At 28.5% G+C, this 18,660-nt stretch overlaps 1 protein-coding gene across 1 annotated transcript in view; it reads right to left on the bottom strand.

The window, feature by feature from the left end:
• LOC129971798 (paired mesoderm homeobox protein 2B-like) overlaps positions 1-18,660 on the bottom strand; it is a 106,101-nt gene that overhangs the window by 12,796 nt on the left and 74,645 nt on the right. The window contains exons 5-6 of the mRNA XM_056085774.1: positions 13,967-14,281; positions 1,159-1,382 (exon numbers count right to left, since the gene is read on the bottom strand). Of these exons, the coding sequence (XP_055941749.1) occupies positions 1,159-1,382; positions 13,967-14,281 (539 nt within the window). The remainder of the gene's footprint in view (positions 1-1,158; positions 1,383-13,966; positions 14,282-18,660) is intronic.

Below are 18,660 nucleotides of genomic sequence, written 5' to 3'. Positions count from 1 at the left end.
AAGAGTGTTAGAGCCAATCTCACATCACTAGCCTCCATGTTCTTCAAAAAAGGTATCGGAAACCTTGTTCATCGATATGACATGTGCCAGAAACTTAGCAGCGAAAATGTCGAAAGGTAACCATACTTGCTTGTAACTCGATAATAAATTCATTTTGTTTTCTTCATTTGCCATTTTTATGACCTTTCAGAATTCGAAAAAAGGGGGTGGGTACACGCATTTAATTCGGCTTGATTACCAAAACTATCTACATGCAATTCTACAGCATAAGATGTTGATTTAGCACGGTACAAAATTTGTTCTATTTCTTTTGCAAGGCTGTACAAAACTTTAAACTTTTTTAGCAATGAGCCTACATCGATTTCCAGGTAATACAAACTTTCTTCAGACGTAAATTCTGTAAAATATAGAAAAACAGCGGGAGGGGTCTCCGCAAAACTTTCTTGCATTCTCTCTAATAAAGATGTTACCTCAGTGAACGCCTTGTATGGTATTAGCATGAAATTCTTACGAAATATTAAATTTTGCCGTCAATTTAGCATTGTTACTGAATCTACAGTGTCATTCCAGGCAAATTATTTGGCGATTAAGACTTGGCGTTTGGTTAATAGCATCCGAAAATAGAATTTGCGTTTTTTCCCACCGATTGAAAAAAAAAATTTGGCGCAAAATTGTAATTTAAAAATGACATACAAATTTTGATGTATTAAGTCATTGCATTTTTGAATTAACCCGTTCACACGTTCTGAAAGTACAGACTGATATATGGTCTATCCCTCTTTGGATTTTGCACAAAATTTGATAGGCGTTTGCGCTATAGATGTTAAATCTGTGAACAGAATTTGATCTCTCCCGCTCTTTGCGTTTTGTAGCTATAGGGCTATCTTACACTCGAGCAGCTGAACAGACTTACTTTGAATTTCACTCAAAATTTGATAGAAATGGTTTTAAGCTTGTATGTGAAATGACATCCATCTAGCTCAAAGAGTTTTTGAATTATATTTGTCACGGACTGATAGACATTTTCCAAATATGTGTTTTTTTTAACTCAGTTAGGTCTAAAGCATAGTAATTCGTCAAAATCTCGAGTTCGAATTTTTTTGATAATGAATATTCTTTCTCAATACTTCATATGTTAGAAAGTAAAAATTTACTCACCCAGAGGAGAGAGACGAGAAGAGGGATGATCTGAGAAAGGAGGACGGCCTCAGGCATCCTGAGGGGTCCTTGAGAAGGGAGGCGTCCCCTCCGAAGGAACCCATGGGTGACCGGGACAAAAGGAGAGAAGGAAAATCATTCAAGGGCTCAGAGGATCCTCCCAGAATCGCGGAAGATTCGGTCGAAGAGCTGGAGGAGGACTTGGAGATCACGGCCAGAGAGCCCTGAAAATTTAGAAAGAAAGTTAATAAAATTTAACAGAATATCATTTTTACATATAACTAGCGTGTGTTCAGATACAGCAATGTTTTCATTCGGCTAAATGTAACGGAACAAATGTGAGTAATATTTTATATAAGTTGGTAATTCCACTTTGAATCGAAGTTGATTGAGAGTCGCGAAAATTAAAATTGATTTTCCTTAAGCTGATTCAAATAATGTACTTAATATATGGACCAGAATAGTAGCATTTATATGGAGAGCCTGGACGGTTATCCTATAATATCCGCGCCTTAATGGTGCGGAACTGAAAGATAACGGTGCAAACATATTATAACTTAATAATGTAGTGCATAGAAGTTTAAGAGTTTTAAAAATTGTTATTAAAAAGAAAAAAAAACGGAATCAAAAAGTGGAAAAAATGGGAAAAAAATCATATTTTGGAGATTCAACAGAAAAAAAGTTAGGTTTAACTAGTTGAATAACAGAAAAAACTGTACTCACCAAGATTTTTAAAAATATATTTTAATGCTTTATTTGAAATGTATAAACACAAATTAAATCTAATAGAAAAAAATTATAATATCTTCAGAAGATTTTATTTTTCTTCATTCTGATATTTTGTATGTATGTCGCATGTCATCTTTTTGTATAATAATTATTTTTGAAGCATTTTATTATTGCTTGCAGACGATTTTTAAAGAATTTACCAATATTTCAAACTAAATTTGGCAGAAAAATTCTGAGTGGAGGAATTTGAGTCTTTAACTGAGGAATAAAGAAAGTGAAAATGCTTATTCATAAGGTTGAAACTTAGTCTTTCATTAAATGTTTATTCATATTATAATTAATTATTAATCAATGTTAAAGTATTTTTGAACTTAAAATACCAAAAAAAAGTTTAATTAAGCCAAAATATTATAAGATTTAATTATTATTTTTGATTACTTAAGAAATAAAATAAACCAGTAATCAGAAATGAAAAACGGGAAATAAACACAATAATCGTAATAATAATTAAAAAATATGAATCGCATAGCAGAATCGTGGCCCCTAATATTTAAATATTTTAGGCTTGATCAGGTTCTTGTGTATTTAAACTCCACAAAAGTAAACAATACAGAAATTCTATCAAAATATAAGAGTTTGCTCTTTCATCTGACTAAAATAAAGATAAATTTATATCATTCGTTCAATTTTAATTTAACTTTAGCTGGTCTATTTTCTGTTGTTGTTGCTGTTGTGGCTTATCCTCCAGCTGTTTGACGAAGTTAGACAAGGTCCATTAGACCGTTGAGTCCAGAGAAAGTCGAAGACTAGAAGGAAAGAGTATATGTCCTCTCTGGAAAGTCCTAAACAGTACAGGATATGCTCGGCAGAAGCTTGCTGAGCTTGGCATTTAGAACAGACCGCAAAGATCTTTCTGCCCTTTAAAAACGAGAGGCTTTTTGTGTGACCACTTTTAATCTGGATATAAGTCCTATTTTCTTGATCTTGATAGTTGCAATTTTCTTCTTAAAAATCTATGTTAATATAAAATGCTAAGGTACCTGGCACAGAAATCGCACTTATTACTTATTGCGGAATGGCAATATTGAAATGTAAACATATTGATGTACAAAAGTTTCAACAGACTGCTTTATTCAGCGTTTTATAGATGCACTTAATTCAATACTTCCCTAATTAAATAAAATTGTTATACTTTAAATACTGCTCGCCGTTTCAAACACTTCATTCAGTCAGAAGATTTTAAAAAATTAAGAAAAAAACGTAAATCCGAAAGTTTAATAATCGAGAGTGAAAATAGGTTTAACCACCCCTATGGATACTTGCTATAAACTAACCTAATAGAAACAGATGACTTCCACAACTATTAATTTACCAAAACGTTTTTTTTGTATTATCTTAAAACTCAAAATATTATCTCTTTAATGATATCGATTTCATTTCTATATAGTTTTTTCTTTACTTATAATAAATTCTTCAAATTTAATTTACAAAGTTATGATGATTTTAATGTTAGGATACACTTGCATTTTTAATGTTATGAAATTCAAATTCACCCATCAAAATATTCAATAGCGTGCTTTTGCTAATGTTAAAATTAAGATAAAAAATTACCTTTTCTCATTAATTCCGAAATAGGATTTTCACTTCCGCTTATATTTCAAAATATATACACTTTTAATTTGTACCCGCAATAATAAGTCGCAAAATGATTCAGTTAAAGTCATATTTTTAAGTCGTATCAAATAAATTAAAAACTTAAAAAATGCCTCTCATATTAATCCTTTAATATCCTAAAGAATCAATAATCTTGGCAAGCAAGCTGGTCGTCAAACGTGGCTAGTTAATCATTAAAATAATTGCCAACTTTAAACATTGTTTCATTTCCGGTCTTATTTAATATAAGCATATACTGTTTTAAAAGTTTATTTGAAAGCAGAGACAAAGTGTTTTACTATAAAACAATTTTGGGACGGAATTCCCTGTGAAACGGGATCAACGCACAATTTTCGTTGAAGCGGAACTCATCTATTATCAAAATTAGGTTGCACTAAAAGTAGTTTAACAATATCCTAATGAATATAATGCCATCCACACCCTGGTGCCTATAACTATTGAGTTTATCTTACTAATTTAGAAAATATGGTAAAGATTCATATTTATCAGCAACCTATGCCTAATGACTTATTTTTAGTGTTTATAAAATATTATGCCTAGTTTATTTAAATATTAGGGTGTCCCAAAAGTTTCTTTCTGATCGCGCTATGAATGGCCTTATCTGGCTCTGCTTGTGCAAACATGCAGGTTTATCTATTAGCCATCTATGTCACTTGGTGTAAGGACAATAGGCTTTCAACTGTCGGAAAGCCGGGACTATACCCCATTAAGGTCCTTTGTCCATTTGATAGGATCGGAAAGGCGTAATTTTCAACGAGCTCCCTTCCTCAAAGTAAAACGATAAATTCTATGAAATACTTTTATCAACTGGATCAATTGAAATGAACCGATGAGGCGTTGTTTTTCATCATGGCAACGAGAGACCACATATTGCGTTAGTCATAAGAGAAAAGCTCTTACAGTTTGGTTGTGATGTTTTACCCCATCCTGCATACTCTCCAGATCTCGCTCCATCTAATTATTACTTCTATCCGTCCTTAAAAAATTTTCTTCGCGATAAGAGCTAAGATATCAGCGAAATAAAAGCTCACCACGAGGGATTATTTTTTGTCCAAAACACAACAATTTTGGAAAGAAGGCATAATAAGGCTTTCTGAGAGATGGAAGAAGGTAATAGAGCAAAAGGGTTCCTTTATAACAAAATAAATAATATCTTAAACAGTAAATACTGTATATTCATTTCATGTTAGAAATAGGAAAGAAACTTATGAGACATCCTAATAGATATGTCAGTTGGTTCATCTTGCCAGTTCTCAGTACCTCGATTGATATTATTTCGATAGATGTATGTTTCATTAGTATTATTTAGCATAAAAAATGTTTATATGGTAAAGGCAGTTTTTTTAGGTAAACATATAAAGCAAAGATATTTAGGGAAATAAATTGTATTACGAAATTAATGCAAATAAATATTCAGTGGCCGAATAACATAACCAAAATGTATTCCATATTATATAAAGAATATTTTTTGAGTATATATAATATTTTCCATATTATATATACTCGAAAAGAAGAAAAAATAAAATATGTTTTCAAATATTTGGTTCTAACATGGTTCTTTAGTTTGAAGGAAAAAATAAATGTAAATAAAAACTTTCCGAATTTCAGATTTTTTAAAATTTAACTTTCAAATATTTACTTTCTTTCATATAAGGTTATATTTTTTAAAAAAATTCTGAACTTATTACGATCAAATTTTATTTATCTTTCTTTTTTAATTGTAATCAAAAATTCTTTCAGCCCTGTTAAGTTGATAAACTGATATTTTAAATAACATATAGGCGGTTTATACAATTTCCCTGCTGTAAACTACTGAAGTGTATACTATCTGATTACGTAAAAAAAATATTTGCTCTGAAGTATTAATACCAGGGAATAAAATTTGAAAATACCAGAGGCAAATATTTACAGAGCCAAGTACCATTCTATTTGCTTTGATCTGTTTAGTCTGGAAATTCTGTTTTTTCCCAAAGCTCTTCGAGGAATGTAAATATTTTAACACTTCCTCTATTAATAAGGAAAATGAATCCAGTTTAATTATTTATAGTATTTTAACTTGATGAATTTATCATTAAACTTTCTTGTTAAGCTGAAACATTTGATTAATTTATTTGTTTTATTTGAATATGCAGGAAAAATAAGAAAAGGGAAGGTAAAACCTTGCGGTTTTTGATTTGGTACAATGTTTAATTTGAAAGTTTTGTGACAGAAATTATTTAAGTAAAATCATCACAAAGTCTATTTGAATTTGAAAAGACACAAGAATCTGAATTTTCACCTTTTTAAAAATTAATTATTGATATCTAGTAAAACTTGCTGATTCAATTTCATTGCTATATTAGGGACAGAGTGACTAAGTCTATTTTTCAATCTGGTAAGTAAAGATTCCAAGGAAATGCCAATTCTTAAAAGTGAAATATACATAATTTTTTAATGTATTAAAATAAATTAGAATAAAACATCATCAAAGTGATAAAATAATTTATATCATATTTTGTCACTAACTAATCAAAAATATCGAAAATGATTTTTGTAACTGCGTTTTATTAAATCATGAAGGCAATGCTAATTATTTCATGCCCACAGAAGCAGATCAACTTCTTCACCAGCAAAAATTCTGTTTAAGGTGTACATTAGAGCAAAGAATCTCGAACTTTTCTCACGACCAACTGGAATAGAAAGATTTCCACGATTTTGCTTAGAAATAAACAGGAGCGGTCTCCCGAAACCTTCATCGCATACTCTCTAATAAAGATATTAGACCCCACCTCCCTCGCATAAAATTGTTGACCTTAGTAAAACCTCAAATGCGTCTACAATAGTTACGAAATGTTGATCATTGATCTGAATGTAGAATTTTTACTGAATCCATCGCCAATCTTTGTTGATTAATCCCTGGAAAGCTTTTAATATATAAGTACCCAAAAATCGAATTTGTAGTTTGGACGCTTTTTTTCCTGACCGATTGAAAAAACATTTGATAAAAAAAATTATAATCATAGCCACACGATCCCAGATCTTTGTATACTTAGTATAAAAGAAAGTAAAATGAGCAGTTATGAACCTCATTTCACTATGTTTGGTTAGTTAGCAAACCTCATTAAAAGTTTGACTTTATTAGATTGCATCTCTTAGTTCTAATCTTTTAATTTTCTCAATCTGAATTCGCTCTGTATTATAGTTAGTAATATCTGAATTCTTTCCATATTATGGATAGTGATATCTGAATTCTTTCCATATTATGGATAGTGATATCTGAATTCTTTCCATATTATGGGTAGTGATATCTGAATTCTTTCCATATTATGGGTAGTGATATCTGAATTCTTTCCATATTATAGGTAGTGATATCTGAATTCTTTCCATATTATGGGTAGAGATATCTGAATTCTTTCCATACTATAGATTATAGATCTCGTCTAGGAAATAAGCAATTCGTAGCTACAAAAATATCCCAAGCCAATTCATTCGAAAATGCCGAATGACTCTTCATAATTTCTAACACATGAAGTGGGAAAAATTTTCATTTTATTCCATTTATAAATACAGCATGATCAGGAATTAATCATCAGAGGTTTGATATTTTTAAATTTGTTGCCATATAAATTAAAACATATAAATTACGCTACAGTTCTAACAGTTCTAATTGAGAGAAGAATAAGCAGGTATTAGGATTTATATTTCTTTAATTTCTCTGCTTCAACCGATTCACTGAATGAAGGGCCATTAATTCTATTTGCCAATTAAGCCATAAAAAGAAAGAGATTTGTTTTCGATTATCCCAAACTCTAATGTCCCGAATTATCCCAAATTAAAGTTTGTATATCCCAAAATGGCAAATAACGAACAGAAGGCTATACAATTTAAAAATATACGAAATATTCCTTGCTTGTTTTAGAGAATGAGCATGCCAAAAAAAATTATGAAAGAGGTAAACTAGATCATTAGAGCATTTTATATGCAAGGATATTATTTGTCTATGCGAGCGAAGATTTGTATGAAGTATTTTAAGGATATAGTAGAGAGAATCAGTGACTGTTCCATATATTCCAAGGAACTTAACACCCAGTCACACCAATTATGAAATCAATGTTCCAGTGCCAATACGTCCCCGATTACCTTTGCAAATTACACCGCATACAATTACTACAATAAATGAAGCCTTCGGCTAATGACATCTGGAGAGAATGGAGCAAGCATATAGATGCATATCGCTTAATAATAAAAGGAATATTTCTCAGCACTCGTAAAAAATGTAAATATTTCCATTTCTTACGAGATATTGTTTATTTTCATAATTGTAATATATATTTTATTATAATGAGTTTGCATATGAGGATTCTTCCTCTGAGTTCAAATGTACTTTGATAAAATTGAGAGTTCGTTTCATTTCAATTCCTTTAAAGTACAATTCTAAACATACACAGCGGTGAATTCGCAACGCATCTTGTGCTTTGTAATCATGACCAAATAAGGGAAATAGAGTTTACATATCGCATTGTTCCCTACCCCACCAATCTTTTCAAAGTTATAGACCATGTTAGCTGTGGATTTCTAGGTAAACTGTTTCCGAATATCGCGTTTCTTCGATTTTGAAATTAGGGTCTTATCATTTTACTATGGTTCTTAATAAAATTTGGAATTTTAACAGCTTTCATTTGGAATAAGCTGCAATCATATACTAGATAAATATTGAGCAACTAAATGTCGATGGCACATAAAATTATTTCTTGCTGGGAATCGTAAAATCAAAAATATTTAACCAAATCAAAATAAGCTTAGATTTGCATGCATTTTCGTGGCACAATTTCAAAATGAAAGGATTGCAGCTGTATAATTAAAGTATAATTTCTTACCATGTAATTTATATGGGTTCGATGGTCAGATTAATGATATGGTTTCATTACCGTGGTTTTGTAATTATGTAATTACGAAACCATGGCAGTCAAGGTTTTAAAATATAAGGAAGCAATATAAATTCGCTCTAAAATAATGCTATTTTTGAAAAGTGAAATTTAATTATAAAACTAATTTTAAGAATGCTATATAATCACCGAAAAAAGAACTTTATTTTTCTATTTATTAATAATTATTACTTCGTTTATTTTTTTTCTTTCTATTTTTGTTTTAAAGATTCACGAAAAACATTACTTTGTATTAGTATCGTTGAAGAGTAATTCTTTGATGATGAAAATTTGTGAGTGGAAATTGATTAAAGTTTATTCTAAATTGTTGGAGTCAAGTTTTTAAAACTTTATTTAAGTAAGAATAGTATCTAAATTTAAAAAAAATTCTTGGAAGAATTACATTAAAAAAATATTAAATGAAAGCTTTAGTAGATTCTTTTACATAAATGGGAAAACTGGCACTCAATAGCTTAGGTCAAACCATTAGGACTGATGTAACTAAATTAGAAGAATCATTCAGTGATAGAATTAATATATTATTGTAATAAATTTTTAAGAAAAAATACGCTGCACCTACATTTTAAATAAAAAAGTTTTCAGTAAATCAAAAATTATGTTAAAAACGATATTTCCTATTGACGCTTATGTCTTCGAAAGACTCGTTTCTATTCATTCGCTCATTTTTATTTATATTTTTTATAAAATAAATGTTTTCAAATCTACTTACTTATTTTCTGATAGTAAGAGTAATATTATTTTATTATCAAATAAAGAGATTATTTCATATAGGGTTTTGTTTTTTCAAAAAAAAAAAAAGTTCATAGCTAAAAAAAAGGAATTGCCATATCCAGGACTGATTTAAGCAAGCCGGAAAGATAAAAAAAAATTCAAGTAGGTAAACGATGGGATGGCTATAAAAATTAGATTTGGTCCCAAATTGTCTTTTCTTTCTCTCTCTTCTATTCTAAATGATTTCTAGTGTTTTAAAACAAATATATCTGGCTAATTGTAACTGCAACTTTAATGCAAAACTTATTTTCCTTTATAATTACATGATGGATAAATTAAATTATGATGTGTAATAAAAAAATAAATAAAAATCCTTGCGCAGATTTTAATTCATAAGTATGGAATAGCAAACTGAGCTTCAATTGTTAAAACAAATCTTTTACGGTATAGAGAGCACAATAAGAATTAAGTGCAGCTTCATTGAGTTTTCTCCGGGAAAGTGCTGAATCAAAGCGAGACTGAATTTTTGTCTAAACGATTCAGCGACAATTCTTTTCTACAGATACTTCCATTTCATTTATTTATAGCCCAGTGTATTAGTTAATAAATATTTAAATGGAATTTTTATTTTCATACTTCATACTCGGTCTTAGCCTGTTTTGCAATAAATCAAAACAATCACGATTAGATAATTTAGAGTCGGAGGTACCTTGATGAATTCCAGAATGCCACTTTAGAATTTTAAAATTTTCCTCTTTTGGGAATAAAATAATGGTGTTTCAGACAGCTTGATTGTTAAACTGCGTTACTTTGTAAGTCTAAACGTAATTTTTTACTACCATAGAGTTTTTCTTTTAACTTTAAAGTTTTTGTGCTAAGAAGATTTGGAATATTTTATAGACTATTAAATAATGAGCGTGCCTTAAAAAAATCAATGTAAATAGTTTCAGGAAAAGATATTGCATTCTATAATAGAAACATAAACTAATCATTACAATAGTGATGAATAGCGAAAAATAGAAAAAAAATTATCCGGACCGTTATTTAATTTATTATTAAAAAAAGTTGTAGAATTTTTAATATGATATAGTTCACAGGGTGCCATATTATCCGTAAATTTAGAGAGACCCATGATGAAAAAAAGATCGTTCAAAGCACCCTTCAAAATAAATTACTGAGCCACATTTATACGTAGTTATTTCTTGAGTAATTGGTAATTGAAAAAATGGTTTTGTAAAATTTTAATTGAATTTTTAATTTTAAAAAATTAATTAAAATTGTAAGGTTTTCCTTAACCCTTTAAAGCGCCATTTTTTTTCTAGTCATATTATGTTAAAATATTCTTAGGCTTGAAATTAGAATAAGAAAAGGGATTCATTTAGCTTATTAGATAAATTTCATTTAATTAATGAATTAATTTAGTTAATTAATAATTAAGTAACAAATCAAGACACAACATTTTGTCTGAAATAAAGAACTGGAACATCTAAGTTTCTGACTTACTAAAAAAATGTGTCAGAACTTATGCCAACCTACATAATTTCATACAAAGATTGATAAATTTGGTGGGAAGCATACTTCCCACGGCCCTAGAAAGGATTAAATTACTTCTGAACATATTATTATGTTAAATTCCTTTTTTTTACGCGTTTTTAAAATTCTAAAAATAAGCTTTTCAAAATTCCCAATTTATTTTTTGTAAACCTTTCTCGTTAATTTTAATAATTTTTAAAAATAGTTTTAAGTATAAAATGCAACAATATCGTTCTTGTTCTAATGACTGTGTTTATGTGTGCGTACTATGTAGCGATATTAATTGATTTTTTGTGTGTTTGCGTTCACATTATCGCCGATACATAATTGAGTGTAAATTTTAAAATTATATAAAGATAGATGAATCAAATCTAAAGCATTATTATATTTCAGTGTTATTATTTAGAGGGGTGTTGCCTCGTTATTTATTTTTCTCCGAATACGTTATATTATTTTTTCGATTTAATTTAATATTTAAAAATATCCTGGAAATAAGAAAAGGGTTTGCTTGATTACCAAACTGCTAACATTTAAAAGATAAAATATTGATTTTTGTAAATAATATAAAAACAGCATTTTTAAATAAAAGTTTCTGAAGTTATCATTGATATACGCAAAAATTTTATCATGAATAATGATCATAAGGAAAAATGATTTATGACGCTTTTAAATATTTTGAGTATGCCCTTCGCAACCTAATTGTTTTAAGCTAACTAACGTAACGAAATTTATTGTTAAACTAACTTTCGGTTCTGACAGGTAATTCATCTTTTTTTCTCAATGCTGTACTATTTTTATATGGAAGTGTACGAAAAAGCAGATGGAATACTATTACCAATTTTTAAATTTGGAATCCAGTTTTAAGTATTAGTACAATTCTTATTGACATGTCGTTAAATGTATCAATTAATTAATATCGTTAAGAAACAATTGTTGTATATTTCTGAGAAGTCACACTAATATTTTATAATTCTTGTGAACAATAATTGTTCAAGCTTGGAAGATTTTGAACTATCAATATTTGGTGCAACTTTCATTTATTTATTTTGTTGGAAATGATAGAATTCAGATAAGTGTCCCAAAGAGGAAGTTTTTTTTTGTATGAACTGGACACCGGGAAATCATATACATAAATTCCTGTTAATATATATATAAATTTAATTATTTGTATTAAATCGATATTCATATGATCAATTAAGTAAAAATGCGTACAGTTTTAATTTAATCTGTATATGAAAAGTCATTATTTGTATGAAGATATTTAATTATTCGAACAATCTTCCTTCGTTGCCAATTTTTAGCAGTATAAAGTCTAAATTATCCTCAGTTTAAAATGAAAGAATATAAAAGACTCGGGACAAATTCGATAAGTCAGATCAGGAAAAAACTTTTTTTCTTAATGCCTGATATGCTTTGCCACTTATTTTTGTGGGGAACCTATATAACTCTTTAATTTTATTTATATTAATGTCCTATTTTGAAACAACGTGAAGACTATTTTTCGGCCAACTTAGTAAGTCTGAACTATGATCAAATTATGAAGATTATATCTTTATCGTCAATCCTTTATATAAACCTCAACACCAATTGTTTTTTTTTATAATTGAAACAAGCTTTAACCTAAAATTAAGGCCTATAATATAGCATTATAATATGTGAAGTTGAATATTTAACACGTTTGGCATTCAAATTATTGGTGCCAAAAGTAATATACTGCATATATTAATTACGGCAATATATATATATATATATATATTCTTAAACGTTCAATCAGCGCTCAACTCAAGTTCCAAACGAGGGTGGAGGATAAGAACTTATTTATAAAAACCATGTTGACAATAACGAATTACATACATTCAAGTTTTTCCTGCACAGGCAACGCATTTCATAAGCATTGTCATTACTTCCTATGAAAATTCGGTGAATCTTATTTCTCCTCATATCCGGCGGATTTTTAATAGAGTCGAGTTTCAAATTTGGAACACTGGCTCCAAATTCAAGACTATTCGAACCCACGGCTCTGGATATCTTCCGATTAAAATTAAAATAAAAATTGCTGTTTATACACAAATTTTTAAAATTTGTCTATTTAGAAAAAATAGAATTAATTCCTTTCTGAATTATTTTTTCTACTCTATGGATTTTTTTGTTTTAGAAATATGTTGTCAGGTGGATTCAACTGTATGTCTAAACAGCATTTGAGATTTTCTTGGATTATTGGTATAACGCTTATGAATGACTTCTGTGAATGATTTGATTATAAGTTTAAAATTACGACAATTCGTTGCTCGAACAAGATTGGGGCCCCCGAGATAAAGGATTAAATTTCTGATTTATAAGGAAGAATTTAAAATTTTACATACGAATGAGTGAATCTCCTAATTAAAAGATCTTAATTCTTTTATCATTTGGAGCACAACTGTCTATAAAATTTTTTTATTATATCTGACCTTAAAATATTTTTTAATTCCATTAAATATGAAAATTAAATTCTGAAAAGTAATTCAATGTATAATTATTTATCTAATGCAAGGACTTGTTTATTGCTATGAGAAATAAATATATATAATTGTTTTAAGTTGAATTTCCCCCAAAAATTAATCTACATCTTCTTAACACTCTGTAGTCGTTTCTAACATTCAAAATTAAAAAATAAATAAAACGCCTGAATGATGCACCGTCTTGAATGATGCCTGAGAGAAGAAATCCGAGTGTAAGGGTTAAACTTTTTGTATTACTTCTCATATGTATTCACATACTTTTATAATGTTTTAGTTTTATATTAAAACGCATCTGTATCATTTTGGTTTAAATAATTAATTTTTCTGAGATGTTTATCTTTTATTTCATATCTCTGCTGATAGATGTGTTTCAAGAGAGCAAAAATTGCAACGAATTAATCCATGCATAAAAAAATCATTATGAAATAATTAATGGAATAATTAATTTATAATAATTATTTTTCAAAAATTCTAATAATGTGAAAAAGAAATTTTAATCCTTTTTAAAATACCAAACACATTTTTAAATTATTCAAACTTAAAAACAAAAGTGAAAAAAAATTAAATCATACTAAATAAACTTATTCAAGAATAAGAATTTTTTAACAGATATCATCACTGTAATTTTAAGGGAAAATTTCAGAGCTGAATACGACATATTTATTCTCATTTGAAACTCGCCATGTGAAATATTAGCTCGATATTTCTATGTGAAGCCCAATTTTCGTTGCTCACCTCGCAAGCCGCATCAGCTGGCGCGTCATCGGCGGCTCCTTGCGCGGCGGAGGCCGGCGTGGCTCTGGGCGGCGACAGGTCGTCCTCCCTGCCGCTACTGTCGGCGTCCTCGTCATCGGTGAGGGGCCTTTGAGAGGAGGAGGCGGGGGAGGCCTTGTCCCCAGGGGCCAGAAGGAGCGAGGGGTCGTCCGCAGGCTCGGGGGAGCCAGGGTCGTCGCGGGGGGTCTCATCCGAGGGAAGGTGGTCTTTCTCCTCACGCTCTTTGCGCAGCCTCTCAGCCTTGCGCCACTTCGCTCGACGATTCTGGAACCACACCTGGGGAAAAAACATTAGTTTAGTCACAGTTTGTCAGGAACAGAAGATACGATATTAACGAAAAAACTCGCAACAATTTTGTGAGAATAAATAATAAATGACTATTATTTCATGAGCTTTTTTTAATGTTGGATTTCACATTGGAGATATGGATTTAAACATATATAATATAACATAACATTTAATATAAGAGCTTTTTCTAATGGTTAAAAAACAAGATGGCGAAATTTTATCGCATGATATTTGAAATAATCTGGTTCAATCATTAGCTGTGTTTCGAATACCATTTATCCAATGATTTTCTGATTATTTTTGCTGAACAACTGGTAGAGATCAGTTTCAGTCAAATCACTTATGCATAACTTAAAATTCATTATTCCCTCAGGAACATAATTTTAAGTATTAAATTGTGAAATTCAAGCCGTGTTAGTTTATTAAACTTATTCCTGATCTGTTCATTGTGTGTATGAACCATACTAACAGAGTCAAATCTCATGACATCGAGTGCTTGAAAAACCTAAATGTACGATTATTCTATCTTTCGCGATATTGTAATTTCACTTCGATTATCATGTACAAATTTTAAATAGAATCATTATTCCTTAGCTTTCAACAATAGAATTTCCTTAAGTGATTAATTTCTTGAGAAATAATGGAAACAGTTTGGATTTTAGTGAAGCAATGAAATTTGTTGATGAAAATCAGACAAATATTGTTGATTAAAAATTCAGGAAAAATTGAATTGGTATCATTGAAAATACAATATTTTAAAATGTGTAAAAAGTGTAAAACTTGTTTTTTTTTTTTTGCAATAATATTTCTGTGAGTTATCGTGGAAAAAACATCAATATCTTGTTTAATTTTCAATTAACTAAAAAAAATTTAAAAATCGTCTTGAGCTGCACAGTTCTAATTCCAAAGTAAATATCGAGTGTAGTTGCTCCTGTCCTGTTGAACGAAAACACGCATTTATCTCTGTTATTAGTAGAGTTAGAGGTGAGAAACACTTGAATTCAGTGTTATAAAAAAGTGATTTGAGATTTAAAATATTTTAAGAAATTCGAGCTCTTAATCCGAAACATTGTTGAATAAAAATATTTTAGGCTTAATTGGATTACCTTCATTTTATTTTAAGAAATTATTCTTATTTATATAGCAGTGAAACGTGCATATAGAAATTGCACTTAATATCTTCGTGATGCGCATGAGCATAAATCTAATAATTAAACTAAGAAAGATATAATATTTATACGTTTCGGGAAATTTCTTATAATTGAAGTAAATATTAAAAATAAAATTGATTTGATTAAAAACCCATTTTTAAAAAAATTAAGTTGTATCATTCAGGTTTTTTTCCCCTGTGAGCTATAATATATATGAATAAAGTTAGGAAGAAATATCGTAAAATTTTAAACTGATTTAATAAAAAAAATCTATCTATTTTCGAAATCTTTTTTATTGAGCATCTACTACGTTTTAATAAACTACATGCTTATGCTCCGACGTCCTTTATTTTAAAATGAAATTAAAAATTTTGAAAGCCCATTCTTAATTAAAAAAAACCCTTTCTTTTACCAACTAAGTGCCATATTTAGTAGATCTATATCAGACAGTCTGACTTAAAAAGCGGTTTAAATGATTATTTTCATCCTACAAGTCGCAATTTTCAGATAGTATGCCAGCCCATAAACATTCCTCTGTTTAAAAAAACATTGAAACATAATTGATTGTAGTAAATCACATAGGAAAAATATACCGAATTCTAATTCCAAGCTATTTTTTTACATAAGGCAATGATCACAAGAGTTTGATTACAATAAAGTCTTTTAAGAATTAATTAACAATTAAATTACATTGTTACATTACTTTTTAATTCATTATTTTTTATATGGATTCTCTAATTAATATTAGTAATAAAAACTATTCGTTAGGATTTAATGAAAAAAATTCTGTATGGTTGAACATAATAATTATATGTGAAAGATCGTTAGTATTCATAAATCTATTAACTTTTCTTTTATGTCAAAGCATTTTTATAGCGCAAATAAAATCTTTTTATGGCTTTTTCAGCAAAAAAAGATTCTGGAAAATAATTTCCTATCGTAGGAGAAAAAGATATCTTATTCAATCAGATGTTGACTTGACTTTATTCAGTTATTCGTTATCAATTGAATATCTGTTTTAGTTTTATATTTCAGAATGTTTTATGATAATTAGCAATTTTTATTGCATCCAAATGACACTTTCTATTCCAAATATTTTAATAGTTGTTTACATAAAAGCATACCTTGTCATTTCCTATGTTATTAAAATGAAAATCGGCTTTAAAAATTAATGATTCACTTTAAATGATATAAAAAAATAAAACAGATAATCCTTTCAAGAGAGGATTTTTCATGAGGGGCATTTATTTTCAATCAAGTAATCAATTAAAAATTATTCTTCCAATTTTTATTTATAATCACATTTATCTATAAAGAATCATAAGAAATGATTAGTCGTTTGATTTGTTGAGAATGAAATTTTTAATCCTTTTTAATTCACTTCTTTGACAGTTCATAATTTTTTTATTTAATATATAAAATATCCCAATTTATTTTATTGGGATAATAAATATTAATAAATAACGTATTAGTATAAAATTTATATAATATATGATAACATAAATAATAATAAAATAAATAATAATAAAATAAATATGCTAATTTAAATGTTTCCCTTTTGGTATCCACTTTACTGCTATTATGCAAATTGTGAAAATTGGTTCCTAGAATGTTGTTGACGCATTTGCATTCTAGTGGCTCCTTTGGCATTATATACTTTCTTTCCTTTTAAAATATTAACGAAATAGTATTTAATTTTGATTTTAAAGATGCAGAATATTCATTCTCTTCCCGAAGAAAAATATTAACTACGCTACTTGTTTTTCATTTATTGATTTCTGCAGTTAATATTTTATGTTGATTGAACTTCATTTAAAGATCATGTATCAATCAATAAAAATAGCGTAATCATCCTATAGTGTCTGTATATATATATATATATATAATATCCTAAAATATTATTTTCTGAAAATGAAAGAGAACAATAAAATGTAATATTTGCGGAAAATTCCCTCTCCAATAATGCAAATTTTTAAAGTTATCTAATAATTTAAAATATTAACATATTTTCATCATTATATTATAAATTATATAGAAAATGTTTAATTTTACTAACAAAAAAGAAACGGAATTTTCGTCATTTAAATATCTGACTTAAAAAATGCGTTGCATAATTGAACTACTAAAATAAAACTAGAGTGCCATATTATATTCATATTCAAATATCTTTATTATAATTAAGTAGCATATAACTTTAAATCTTTTTTGCTCAAGGACTTATAATTAAAGGTATTCAAACTGATGCGATAAAAGCTGAATAAAAATAAAATTTCTGGAAAAATCGTTTGCATATAAAGTTTGGTTTTGAAATACTTTTTCCAATGATACTTCTATTGCATTTTAGAACAAATGTTCTTCATATGACTAATTTCTAGTAAAATTTAGTTACATCATCGAAATGATAAATCTTTTGTGTAAAAAAATGAACAAATTGACAAGATTAATCATGAAAATATATAAGATTAATCATGAAATATATAAGATTCAAGATTAATCATAAAAATATACAGTTCTTTTTAGAAATTTTTATTTTTTAAAAAATGAACCTCTATTTTACTGAACATAAATTCCATGTTTTTTAAGTAGCTAACTTTAAAACTTTAACTAGTTAACACGACGTATGACAATAGAAATGGGTGCACAACATGAGAAAATACAATTTTAAATGGAAAAAATGTATTTTATTTTATAAAGGTTTCATATAGTATGAAAATAAAATTCAAAATGTAGTTTTAAAAACTAATTTTGAAGTTTATATTTATAACACAGCAATAAAATCTTCATTGAGTGAGATTAACCCTTTTCCTAAATACAGAAATAAAAAGCCATTATCTTACGTATTCTCACATCGATCGCCTCTGACTTAGTACCTATTCTTCGCAAGTTGTGTTCCTTCAACCACGGGTTGAATGAGTGTGACCTCAAGAGTCTTAGCGAAATTTAATGCGCTAATTGATTTTGATTTTATCTGATTAACCTTCTTATTTTCTAAGTTATAAAATAGTTGGAGCTTTATGTGATCGTCAGATAATTGATTTATGGAAAGATAATAAAGCAATAGTGAAATATTTTATATCTGTATACTTATGAGTGTTAAAAATTCAAACCTTTCATGAAAAGCAGCGAAAGTATCATAAATGCAAATTTAAAATTGACACATCGATTATTATTGAAAGTAAGATAAATCTGATAAGTAACTAGATTAAATGTCCTTTA

The sequence above is a fragment of the Argiope bruennichi genome, chromosome 6 (assembly GCF_947563725.1).
Source record: "Argiope bruennichi chromosome 6, qqArgBrue1.1, whole genome shotgun sequence".
In the NCBI taxonomy this organism is placed as follows: domain Eukaryota; kingdom Metazoa; phylum Arthropoda; class Arachnida; order Araneae; family Araneidae; genus Argiope; species Argiope bruennichi.
The sequence above is the reverse complement of the archived record's forward strand: the minus strand, read 5'-3'. Positions and strand labels throughout refer to the sequence as shown.